This window comes from Cheilinus undulatus, linkage group 4 (assembly GCF_018320785.1).
Source record: "Cheilinus undulatus linkage group 4, ASM1832078v1, whole genome shotgun sequence".
NCBI classification, from domain to species: Eukaryota; Metazoa; Chordata; class Actinopteri; order Labriformes; family Labridae; genus Cheilinus; species Cheilinus undulatus.
The window spans coordinates 43820126-43832208 of NC_054868.1; the positions used below are offsets into that span (position 1 = coordinate 43820126).

Here is a 12083-nt window from a genome sequence, read left to right on the forward strand (position 1 = left end):
TTACATAACGAGTTGAAATAAATCCATTACCACAGTAGTAGAAACATAATAAAAAGCATACAGAGAGCAGCACGTGTTCGTATAATGACCCCCACTTACATCAGCAACAAGCAGATTAGCAAATGAACAGCTTGTGTTGGGTCGGAGTGTGTTTGCAAGTGTCCTTTTGCATTAGTGCAGACTGATTCGCTGTTTTAAGCCTTTGTTGTGAGGAAATTTGACCACTTTTACGTTTTTGAAGGACTGTTTGAAGTGTAAACTGGATGTTAGTGTTAAGGTAAGAATTTTGCAGGTGAGGTTTATTTGACATAGGAAAAAGATGCATTAAAACTGTTTAAGGACATTATCAGGATATAAAAAATAAATTAAATATATCAAAATAAGCCATATTAAAAGGCAAACGAAGTAAGAGAAAATTACAACTCTTTTGAAGGTTTTAGTGAAAGGCATAAAGCTTTGTGTAGATGACAGACCTCACAAGTATGGAGAATAGAATAAACATGCGTATGTGTGAGTTGGCATGTGCTTTACCATGCTGTTGGGCTGTATGTCAGGTCTCTCCAGCGCAATGGTGATGCAATTCAGGAAGATGAAGAGGAGGATGACATGATCAAACATCTTGTGGCCTATGACTTTCTGACACCACCTTCTGAACCTAGAGAGAGAGAGAGAGGTTGATGTTACATGTTACTGCATGTCAAAAAGCAAGACAAGTTTCTGTCCAAGATATCATTATTGAACGTAACGCTCTGAATATTACTTCTGTGTCACTACTCAAGTTATGTTTATACAGTGCTTATAAAAAGATTTCACAACCTTGGATGTTTTACTCTTTAACTGATGTTAGACTGTCAACTGTGGACAATATAATTTGGCTTTGTTGACAACAAAAATGACAAAAAAACCCTCTTTAATGTCAAAGTGAAAACAGATTCCTACAAAGTAATGTTGACTAAATAAAACAATGTGAAATAAAATAAGTCACTGCATAAATATTCACCCCTTTCAAGTATTCAGTAGATGCATCTTTGGCTGCAATCACAGCACTGAGTCTGTGTGGATAGGTCTCAATCAGGCTTGCACATCTGGACACTGAAATTTTACTCCATTCTTATTTGCAAAACTGCTCAAGCTCTGTCAGGTTGCACGGGGATCAGGCATGAGCCGCCCTTTCCAAGTCCAGCCACAAATTCTCTATTGGATTGAAGTCTGGGCTTTGACTCGGCCACTCCAGAACATTCACCTTGTCGTCGCTAAACCATTTCTGTGTAGCTTTTGCTGTATGCTTCTGGTCATTGTCTTGCTGGAAAGTAAATCTCCTCTGAAGCTGTAGCTCTGTTGCAGACTGAATAAGAGTGTCCTCCAGGATTTTCCTATATTCATTTCACCCTCTACAGAGGAGCATCCCCACAGCATGATGCTGCCACCACAATGCTTCACAGTGGGGATGGTGTGTTTGTAGAGATGTGCAGTGTCTCTTCGAAAGGCCAAAAAGCCCCATTTTGGTTTCATCAGACCAAAAATGTTCCTCCACTTGACCATGGAGTTTCACACATGCCTTTTGGCGAACTCTAATCGTGATTTAATCTGAGTTTTCTTCAACAGAGGCTGGGAAACAGCTGTTGTAAGCAGAGTCTCACATCACATGTGCCATATTCTTTCCATTTCTTGACAATGGACTAATTTAACTTTTTTGCAATTCTTTTGTCAAAAAAGCCAAATTACATTGACCATGATTGATTTATAAAATAAACTAGAATGGCCGTCTGAGGCGGCAGACCCATGCCGAAGCAGCACCACCAAGGAAGTCACGCTCCCATTGATTACTATGGTGTTCAAAATTCGACATCCGAGAAAAACCGAACGGGTGCGTAGATCATCACCATCTAATCGATTCTTCCCTGTCACTATCTTAACATTCTCTGAAAGTTTGGTGAAGATCCGACTTTCCGTTGTCGAGTTATCTTGTACACATACAAACAAACAAACAAACAAAGATAGAAAGACACAGAACCCTTTACATAACCCCCTGCCAATTTCATCGGCGTTGGTAATTACAGGGGAAGGAATACTTTATATAGGCACTGTACTTGATCATGCCATTAAAGCACATTTGAGATTAGACTGAGAGAGAGAGAAGGCTGAAGAGAGCATTATTAGACACTCCTCCATCTTTGTCTTAAGATTATCACACGTCATTGCATTTGTCAACATAATTCACTCGGCCACATTTAATTGATAAAAGTGGAAAAAGTGTTACTAAGCCTGAGCTGTATCCTTCACACCTCTGCTGTGAATTTTCGCACATGATGAGGCTTAAGCCACCTGGACCACTCAGGAGGATATTGAGGCCTGTGTGTGTTTGTGTGTGTGTGCGCGTTTCTGTGTGAGTGTCTGTTGTGTGTATTTACCGGTTATTTGGAGCGAACAGATAGAGGGACCACTCATCATGCTCCAGGCACCACTGAGGCTCATATGGCTCTAACATCTTCTTCAGCTTCTTACAGAAACTCTGTAAGGACCACAGACATTCATTTGCATTAAACAGCATGAGCTCACTTGCATGCACAGATATAAAGCTACATGAAAATAAGTTACCTCATAAGAATTTATCAAACAACAAAAATTATTCAGAGTTTCTGTTGTCACTAACTGGATTTCAAACAATGTTCCCCACTTTAATTCCATCCAGATAATAATTGAAAATAAGCTCATTAAATATTTTCAAAGCTACAGAGGTGTCTTAGGTCACTGAAAATGGAATTTATGCTTTTGCAAGTTAATTAGCAGCAGTTTTTGAACTTTTGTGCACAGCTAAACAAGTTCTTTTATGAACTGAAAACACTCAGAGTGTGACTATGAAAATACCTTTTCTGTTGCCCTTCACATGAACCACTTTGATATCTAAATTACTTATCTTAGCAAACAAATCCATGACAAAAACACAAAGAGCAGCACCTCCTCAACCTCCTCCTCCTCCTGATCGCTGTGGTAATGAGAGGTCAGCGGAGCGTCCTCAAAGCTGTGGTCTGGGAGATGAAAGGTGGTGCCGTTACAGTCGGTCTGGTGGAGCATGGGCACCTGCAGGTACTCAGGCTGATCCAGAGACTGCTCCCTGCTGCTAGGGTTGGAGCTGGTGTGCGTGTCAGACAGCAGGGACTCCATCTCTCCCGACTGGCTCTTCCTGTGGAGGCTGGGGGCCCGGCCGATGCTGGTCCAGCTGGAGCGACGGCTCTCAGGGCCGCTGTCCCACAGAGACTGAGAGGACAGCTATGAAAAAACACCAGATTTTCAAGATTTACCTCTTTATAGATTTAAGGTGCCATGTGGAGATTTAGAACAATGCTTTAATGATTCAGAATAAGATGCACATTCCTGTTATTGTGCCACAAAGGGAAATTAATTTTGCAGCAGGAACACACAGCAGACAGCATACAAAACAATAACAGTGAAATAAGACCTAATTGTAAAGGCGAAGACTCATTTAAGAAGACTAGAAACCGACACAATAGAAATAAAACAATAATAAGAACAAAATAAATACCAAATGCCCATAAAAAATAAGAATTACTCTCAACTAATGCAAAGGGCAAGAAGAGCAATAGAAGAGCTAACTGCCATTTAGTAGATGAATTGCAGTTTGGATAAATGAGACCCAGAATCCCTTAGTCTCCCTCACAGGAGCCCTGAAGTGACAAACTGCGGGTAAATGGTCAAACTTATTCTACAGCTGATGCTTTGGACAACCCAGTATAGCATTAGCCCTCCTCGGGACCTGCCTGTAACAAATGGCCATTAACCCGGCCTGTCAACCTCCTGAGATTTTTCTGGTAGTTGTGAGACGACTCTATACATCCATTTTCCTATCCCAGCTGTCACTGGACAAGAGAGACCCTGCACTGGTCCCCTGAGTCACCAATTAACCTAACAGGCATGTCTTAGGGAGGAAAGAACCTATGCATGCATGGGGAGAACATGCAAAATCTGCACATAAAGGCCCTGACCAGGATTCAAACCAGGAACCTTCTTACTGTGAGGCAACAGCGCTAACCCCTGGGCCACTGTGCAGCCCCTACTACAATTTTTATTAGCCAAGTTTAGGTTTCCAAATTAGTCAACAATACAACGATTAAAACAGTTTCATTAAAACTTCGGAAAAAGCAAGGCATCACCTCAGAGAAAACATGGAAAATTCTGATTCTCCTTAAAAGACCAATCTTTGTTGTATCCTTCTGGAGCTGGCAACAACCAAGTTTATTACTGTTCATTAAAAGTCACCAAATAACTGAAACTTAAATATAAAAATCACTTTTGTTAACCGGAACTGAAATAAAAACGAGGTGCTCGAAAAAAGAGAAGAATACTGACTAAAACAAAATAAAATATCTTTAGTCTCAGTCTTTGACACAAGCAAAATGACACATCCTACAGCGCGCCGGTAGTAGAGTGGTTAAGGCGCACGCCATATACGCAGGTGACCCGGGTTCGAATCCGGCCCGTGGCATTATTTCCTGCATGTCTCTCCCCGCTCTCTCCCCTGTTTACGACTCTATCAACTGTCCTATCAAATAAAGGCAAAAAGGCCAAAAATAAAACCTAAAAAAAATAAATAAATAAAAATGACACATCCTACATGGTTTGTCTCAGGCACACAATTCACATGTTGTATTGTAAAACTGAACAAGTTGAAAATACTGAAAATGTTTGTTTACAAAGTCTTTAAGAAGTGGAAATAATTTTTTGAGTATGACTCCACTTGAAATAAATGATTTACATCATAATCCCTGTAAGTTAGTAAAACTCAAACTATTAGAGGAAAGTGATCACTAAGATTCTAAGTGACTGATTAAACAGTATTTGTTTAGCAGCAGGTACTCAGCAACTAAGTTACAACTACTCAGTTTTACTTGTATGTTGGGTTGATTTAAGTTTTTTGAGTTAAACTACACTGAAAACGTTCCTACACTTAAAAATTCAGTCAAACCAACATGTTTAAGTATTATTTCATAAAGTCACATGCTCTTCATCCACTGCAAATTTCCCTTGTGTCTTTTAAAACTTATATCTTAAACATTTATTACACTCAAGGTAAGCCAACTGAAGTGACTGCAACTGAAACCAAGAAGTCCACTTCCATCCATCTATTGTGTAATGTAGATGCTCTCCACACATGGGACTTGTCTTACTGAGTCAGTAACTTCACTCATGGCACAAACATGTTTAATACAATTCTAAGGCATTCTGGGAAAACTCTGCAGATTAGGGGATGATTGTCAATTAATTTGAGTACAAAAAATACTTAGAATGAATGTTTAGTGTTTAGTTTAGTTTTACTACCCAAAAATGCTTTGTTTTAGTCTAGTGTTAGGTTTTTTTTTTCAGAAATAAGGCAAATTTGTCATAACCTTGCAAAGCAGATGGATATGTCTGTTTCTGTGTTTCTCGCTGGCAAATCCATCTTGTAAAGCTCCCATCTGAACCGTTTGGGCCCAGTTAGAAAGTGACCGGACCAATCAGCGACGAGGGGCAGTACTTTCAGGCGCAGCAGAGTCGGGACGTAAGCAAGCAGCAAGAAGAGGCCGGTGCAATTATGGCAGAAGACATTAGCATGGATGCTGCTAAAGCACCAGTTTTTTCAGAACTTGATGACATTTCTTTGTTAAAAGAAGAACAAAGAACAGCATTGAGTTGGTTTCTGTTCAAAAACGACAAAATGTCTACCGTCGCCATGGTTCACGTTATGCAGTTCTACATGGAGTTTACTCCTTCAGTAGGGGCGCAGCTCGGTTGTGTGTTTTGTTGCTCTGATTGGCCTGTAAAGATGTGCGAGACAGAACGTTCATCCAATCACCCTCCGAGTTTTTTTTTATAAGCTCTGGCCTTTCCCAAACACTGACTATAAGTAGTTTTCCAGATGGATTGTTTCACACATCCAAGTTATATTTGTCAGGGGTGAAACTAAAAAGGTCAGATAAAATAAATATCATGCAATTTTTTAAAATACATTCAAACAGGGTACTTTTAACTTTTCATTTTATTTATTTAGATTTGATGTTTGACTCCAACTAAAGACCTAGAATACCATTGTGTGAAGTCTTCAAAAATCAAATCAGACCAATGTTTTGAATCATTATTGCCAAAGCACAGCAAGAATTACCAACAAAAATGTTTAAAGTGTAGATCATTTGACTCCTTCCAGGCTTGGTCTAACATGTCAGTCGGTGTGCTTTTGTCAAACACTAAATCTAAAGATTTTGTCCTTAATTTTGTTTAATTTTAGTTAGTTTTGTAACATAAAATAGATTTGGTTATTCGTCTTTTTTGGTGAAGTTTTTATTTAGTTACGGATAACTACAACAATTTTTACATTTCAGAGTTAGTTATTTAACTTGTTTCAGTTAACTGGAATAACAACAAAACTAGACTAACACTAAAACTAATACAAATTCAAGTAAAATGTAGCATTTAAAAAAAAAAAAAAAAACTAAACTAAACTTACAAACCAGCAGTAAGGACTAATAAAAACAAATTTGAACTGAAAACAAAAAAGTCAAAATGAATTGAAAATGACTATTTTAAGTTTTGAATCAATGTAGAGTTAAGTAAAGTTTATTATGAAGAAAACTCAAATATAAAGCTCCCCATGACCTCAATATTAACATGTTTGTGGACTGGGAGAAGATTTTTTAAAATCAACAATCATGTCTTCAGTTGTCGACATGTCTGACTGAAGAAAGACTCGTCACACTGAGCGACAAAGTTAACACAACCAGCTAATAACCCTGGTCTTTACCCACAAACAGGGTGACAATGATAGTATCGTCAGCAAATTTCAGGCAAAATGTCAGTTACTGAAGTTGCCACAACACTCATAGGTGTAAAAATGTTGATATGTAGTTTTTGTGCTCTCAGCATACGTCAGGCATAAGGCCTGTACAATTAATGGGAGTGCAAACATGATCTCAGTTTAGCCCTCTTTATAATTTTGTTCTCATATGGAAATCATTCTGCCAAATAATTATCAGCATGAAGATCAATTAGAGGAAAACAAACACACAGAGAATCAAAACAAACAACAACTTTCCCTCACATGGCAATCTGCAGAGGAGGGGGTTGCACATCAATGTTTAAAAAACAAACAGTGTAAATAGATCAAAAATGAGAGAAAGGAATGAAAGGCAACGAGAGAAGGCTTTTTAGGGAAAACCAGGCTTAAGAACACCAGTGACGCTGAAGGAGAACAAATTTTGAAAACGCTGCAATTGTACCATGAAAGAAGAAGAGTAATGTGCTGTAAAAGAAACACTGCAAATTAGAACAATCACCTGACACGACACAAAGAGGCGAGGCAAAACTTCAGTGGAAAATCCCCGCTGCTAAGCTCTCAGACATCCACAGCTGGAGAGAACAGCAACACTGACAGCAGCGTGCCACCAATTAACAGGCAGCGACAGTAGAAAAGAGCAGCAATGCGTGTGATTTTTGCCTGCACTGCACAGGTTACACTCTCTGTCACGCCTGGGAAACCACATTCTTCTCCTTCAGCGTGAGATCTGAGCTGATGGTACGTTTGCCTCAGTCCACTCGAGCATCAGACACATTTACACACAGAAATAAGACTTGAGTCAATAGAAGAGCTTACCAGTCAGACTCAATTAGGCTGGAGACTAAATACTCCTTGAACCTGGTGGGACTAGTAAATAAAAGTCAACTCCACTACAAATATAAAGAACACCAATGTAAGCCTTTATACAAATGAAGAGGACAAATAGGAGGCAAAGCAGTACAACCTTAGCAAGGGCATAGTTGTAAAAACGAAGTCAGCCAATGTTCTTAGATAATCTAACCTCTGCCAGAAATGATTTCACACTGAGCCAAAGTCATGATAAACGCAGCTGGCATTTCCTCAAATACATCTACATTTGTCTTTCAGTAAGAAGAGGACTATATGACTCAAATGATCAACAATAAGCGTAGTAATGCGCCAAGAAAAGAAGGCCATATGCCAGGAAAACACTCCTTTCACAAGCAAAGTGCCAGCTAAAACATAGACTGAGCAAAATATTCCTTTTACAAAAGGTTTTCAGTAAAAATAAGTGCATTTCAGTCATGTTTGCAGTCTAGAAAATACCTAAAATAGGATTTATTTTAAAGTAAAAAACAAAACTCTACATGGTGCCTATAATGAAAGCTTATCAGGGTGTTACTTTTTGTACATTTAGATGAAAAAAGTCTTCCATAACTTTTAAAAGAATCACACAACCCAAACTTAGTCTCATTATCTTTTTTCCCAACACTGTTTACACGTTTACAAATGCATAACAATTTCCCACCCTCACATGTCTCCACTTCTAACTAAGGGTACATAAATAGGAGAAAACAAAGATGAAAACAAATGAAGTAATTACATGGTGTTTCTTAGGTGTGGGGATTTACAGTGAAGAAGAAAAGAAACAGAAATGAGTAAATAAGAGTGTAAAATACCAGTTATTATGTCAAAAGGATTTCACAGCTGCAAACAAGCTCAGCAGTCTGTTACTGATCCAGCTAATCCTTTTATTGGTGTTTTATCCAAGTCGCCATCCTATAGAACAGAGGTGTCCAAACTAAGGCTTGGGAGCCAACTGTGGCCCAGGGCCCAGTCTTACTTGGCCTGCAGCAAATCAAGTGAAATATTTACATTGCAAAGCCAGCGGACTGGGCAAATTCCATGTCTGTCATCTGGCAAATCAATTTACAACGCTTCAAGCTGAAACATTTGTTTTTAGTCTGAGTATCAATGGACCAACTAGCATGACAGCTTTAAGCAAGAGTTCAATTTATAACCACACTCCACTGAAAGTGAAAAATCATGTACTGTAATGAAAACAGCTGCATGCCAAGCTTACACTATGTAGTTTACTCCTCAGCATTAGCCATCATATACTATATGGACAATACATTCTGTAGAGCATTTATGAGGTCAGGCACGGATGGCCTGGCTCTCAATCTCCGTTCCAGTTCATCCCAAGGGGGCACTATGGGGTTGAGGTTAAGGCTCTGAGCAGGCCAGTTAAGTTCTTCCAGATCGATCCCTTCAAACCGTGTCGTTTTAGTCCTTGTTTTGTGCCAGGGGCACAGTCATGTTGGAATAGAAAAGGCCCTTCCCAAACTGTTGCTACAAAGTTGGAAGCATAGCATTGTCTAAAATGTCTTGATATGCTGAAGCATTGAGATTGGCCTTAACTGGAGATAAGGGGCCTGACCAAATCCTGAAAAACTGCCCCATACCATTATCTCTCCTCCACCAAACTTCACAGCTGGCACAATGCAGTCAGGCAGGTAACACCCATCTGACTGCCACAGAGAATTGGGATTTTTCACTCCAAATGTTTCCACTGCTCCACAGTCCAGTGTTGGTGTGCTTTGCACCACTCCATCCAATGCTTAGCATTGGACTTGGTGATGTGAGGCTTGCATGCAGCTGCTCATCCATGAAGCTCCCACTGCACAGTTTTTGTGCTTACATTAATGTCAGTGAAAGTTCAGAACTCTTCAGCTATGGAATAAGCAGAGCATTGGTGACTTTCACCTACCATATGCTTTAGCAGTCTAGACCCTGCTCTGTGATTGTGGATGTCTCCTGCTTTGTGGCTGAGTTACCGTTGTTCCTAAATGCTTCCACTTTCTAATAATGTCACTTACAGTTGACTGTGGAATTTCCAGCAGGGATGAAATGCCACATGCTATCTTTGCAATCTTATTGCAAATGTGGCATCATCACAGTACCACCAAGTCCCGGAGCTCCTCAGAATGACACATTTTGTATCACAAATGTTTACAAATGGAGACTGCCTCCCCATGATTTTTTAAGGACTACATATCTTGATTCATAACGCCCTGATGAATAAAGACAAAAAGATTATGGCAGCAAATAACTGCTAACTGCTCAGTCTCAAGGACCAATTTGCAAAACAGATCCCTCTACTCATCTCTGAGCAGCAATAACATAAACTTTGGCAGATTGTGCAGTTAGCTCTTTCTGTGTCTGTAGAGATGAGCCATCAGCATCCCCCCTCAGTGCTCTATAAAGCATCATTCTCATCTGAACCAGGGATGAAGCAAGTGGTAACCAACAACAGTGAAATCTGATGGGCCACCCAAAAATCCTGAACACTGATTGGCTATAAGCCTCATCAGTCATTAAAGTAAGGTTGTGATGCAGGCTGCTTATTTTGGACACCCCTGATCTTGAAAATATAGAAAGGGTCTACACATTTTGTTTGCAAATTCAGTTTGCCTATGAGTGTTTGTAATTTCTCCCTCAGGCAAACACAGAACCAAATAATTAATTCAAGCCTCCATACAAGGTCTTTCTCTTTCCCGCCTTGCAGCTTGTTTACTTGCAAAAAACATATCTTAATACATTTTAATGGTTATCTCCTTTTTAATATTGTTGATTTCTCAGTTTGAGTGTCTCCTTAAATCAACTTTATGACTGAAATTTATCGTGGGAATCATATTAGCATGTGTCCCAGACTCACCGTTGACCTCCGCTCAATGCTGTGGACGTCCATGGAAGCGGCACTCGCCCGGCGGGACTGGCTGGAGTTTATGGTGGGAGTGGCAGCAGTGTGAGTGATGACAGGCAGAGGAGGCTGAGGAGGGGGAGGCATGGAGGCTTTCGGGTTCAGGAGACCGTTAGGGCTACTTATCATGGCCTGGATCTTGAGCTCTGTACGTCAACAAAGACAGAAACACATCAGTATTTTAAACTCCTGTGAGAAGATTTTGAGTGGTTATGAATTAGACTGAAGTTGACATTAATGTCACTTTATGAGCTATTAAAATGAACAAGATCGTAAATAATGAGACTATTTCTCAATTGTTTTTATGAATACTGAAACTTTTGAAGCAGGGTAGGTATCATACAGAATTGTTAAAGGCAGCCACCATTAAACAGCCTTTTTTGTTTATGTTTTAATAGAAAGATCTAACAAGTGACACATTTGAAAAAAGCAGAATGGGGCTCTGCATTAAAAAACATTACTGACACATGCACAGGACTACAACAGTTAAGAGAAATAAGGTACTCTTTTGTCCACAGGGGGCGCCAAATCAGCACAAACTGAGAGTTCCACACAGGAGCTTTAAGGAAAGTTTCAGTCCATTGAAACCCTTTGAGGATTCTTTCTTAGTTTTTGGCTTTATCTGTATTTTGATCTGGATTGCCCATTTTTAAAGACAAAGAGGTGAATTCCATTTTACTGAAAGGAATCAAAAATGTATCTGCAAAGGTTTCTAAAGGTTGTGTTTTAAATTTGCAATTCATAGGCTATGAATTATATGAAACAGTTTGAAGATTTCACCAACATTAAATAAGCGGTGTTGCTCTCAGGCAGAATATATACCTTTCTAAGAAAATGTAGTTTTTAAATGTTATGTAGAGCATTTTTTCTTATTTCTGTTTCATTTAAAACTGCCCATGGGAATAGAAAACATTTTCAACCTAACAAACCTTAACAGGAACACAACTGCTGCTTTTTCTCTGCGTGGTACAGCTTCATTGACTGGACTCTGATTGAAACTCTGCAGACCACTGACTCAGCATACAAGGTGTAAAACCAGTGTGTTGTTGGGGAAGTCAGAGAGACAATGTGCAGCAGAGAATGACAGTAAATTTGTGCCAAGCACAGGTAAAGGTTAGCACTGATGTTGTCCTTTGAAAAGTAATTGTAGAGTGTATGTCAGAGTTTGTCAGTGAATAAAGGTTGCAGCTTCTCCAGAACAAAAAGAAAAAGCTTGTGTGTGATTTTTAAACAGTGAGACGAGAGAGGAGGGTTGTCATTTTGTTATGCTGAAGATGCTGCCAGGCAGTTTCATCACTATACGAGGATCAAGTGAGTAATCTCATCTGTTTTCAAGAGGAAATGACAAGTAGTCTGAGCTGTACCATGCATTGGAAATAAGTGGCAATTACAGTAGAGTTGGGTTGATAAGTCCACTCTGACTCAAGCATTAAAGGATTAGATTTTGGAGGCACAAGGTTAAAGTCAAAAACCACTTCAGCCCTTTTTACTGACCCATAACTGCACGTTCACAGT

General features: G+C 39.5%; 1 protein-coding gene across 1 annotated transcript in view; it reads right to left on the bottom strand.

The window, feature by feature from the left end:
* The window catches only part of LOC121508361 (voltage-dependent T-type calcium channel subunit alpha-1H-like), a 111162-nt gene that overhangs the window by 37239 nt on the left and 61840 nt on the right, over window positions 1-12083 (bottom strand). Inside the window, exons 16-19 of the mRNA XM_041785157.1 lie at window positions 10524-10714; window positions 2959-3270; window positions 2412-2512; window positions 532-655 (exon numbers count right to left, since the gene is read on the bottom strand). Of these exons, the coding sequence (XP_041641091.1) occupies window positions 532-655; window positions 2412-2512; window positions 2959-3270; window positions 10524-10714 (728 nt within the window). The remainder of the gene's footprint in view (window positions 1-531; window positions 656-2411; window positions 2513-2958; window positions 3271-10523; window positions 10715-12083) is intronic.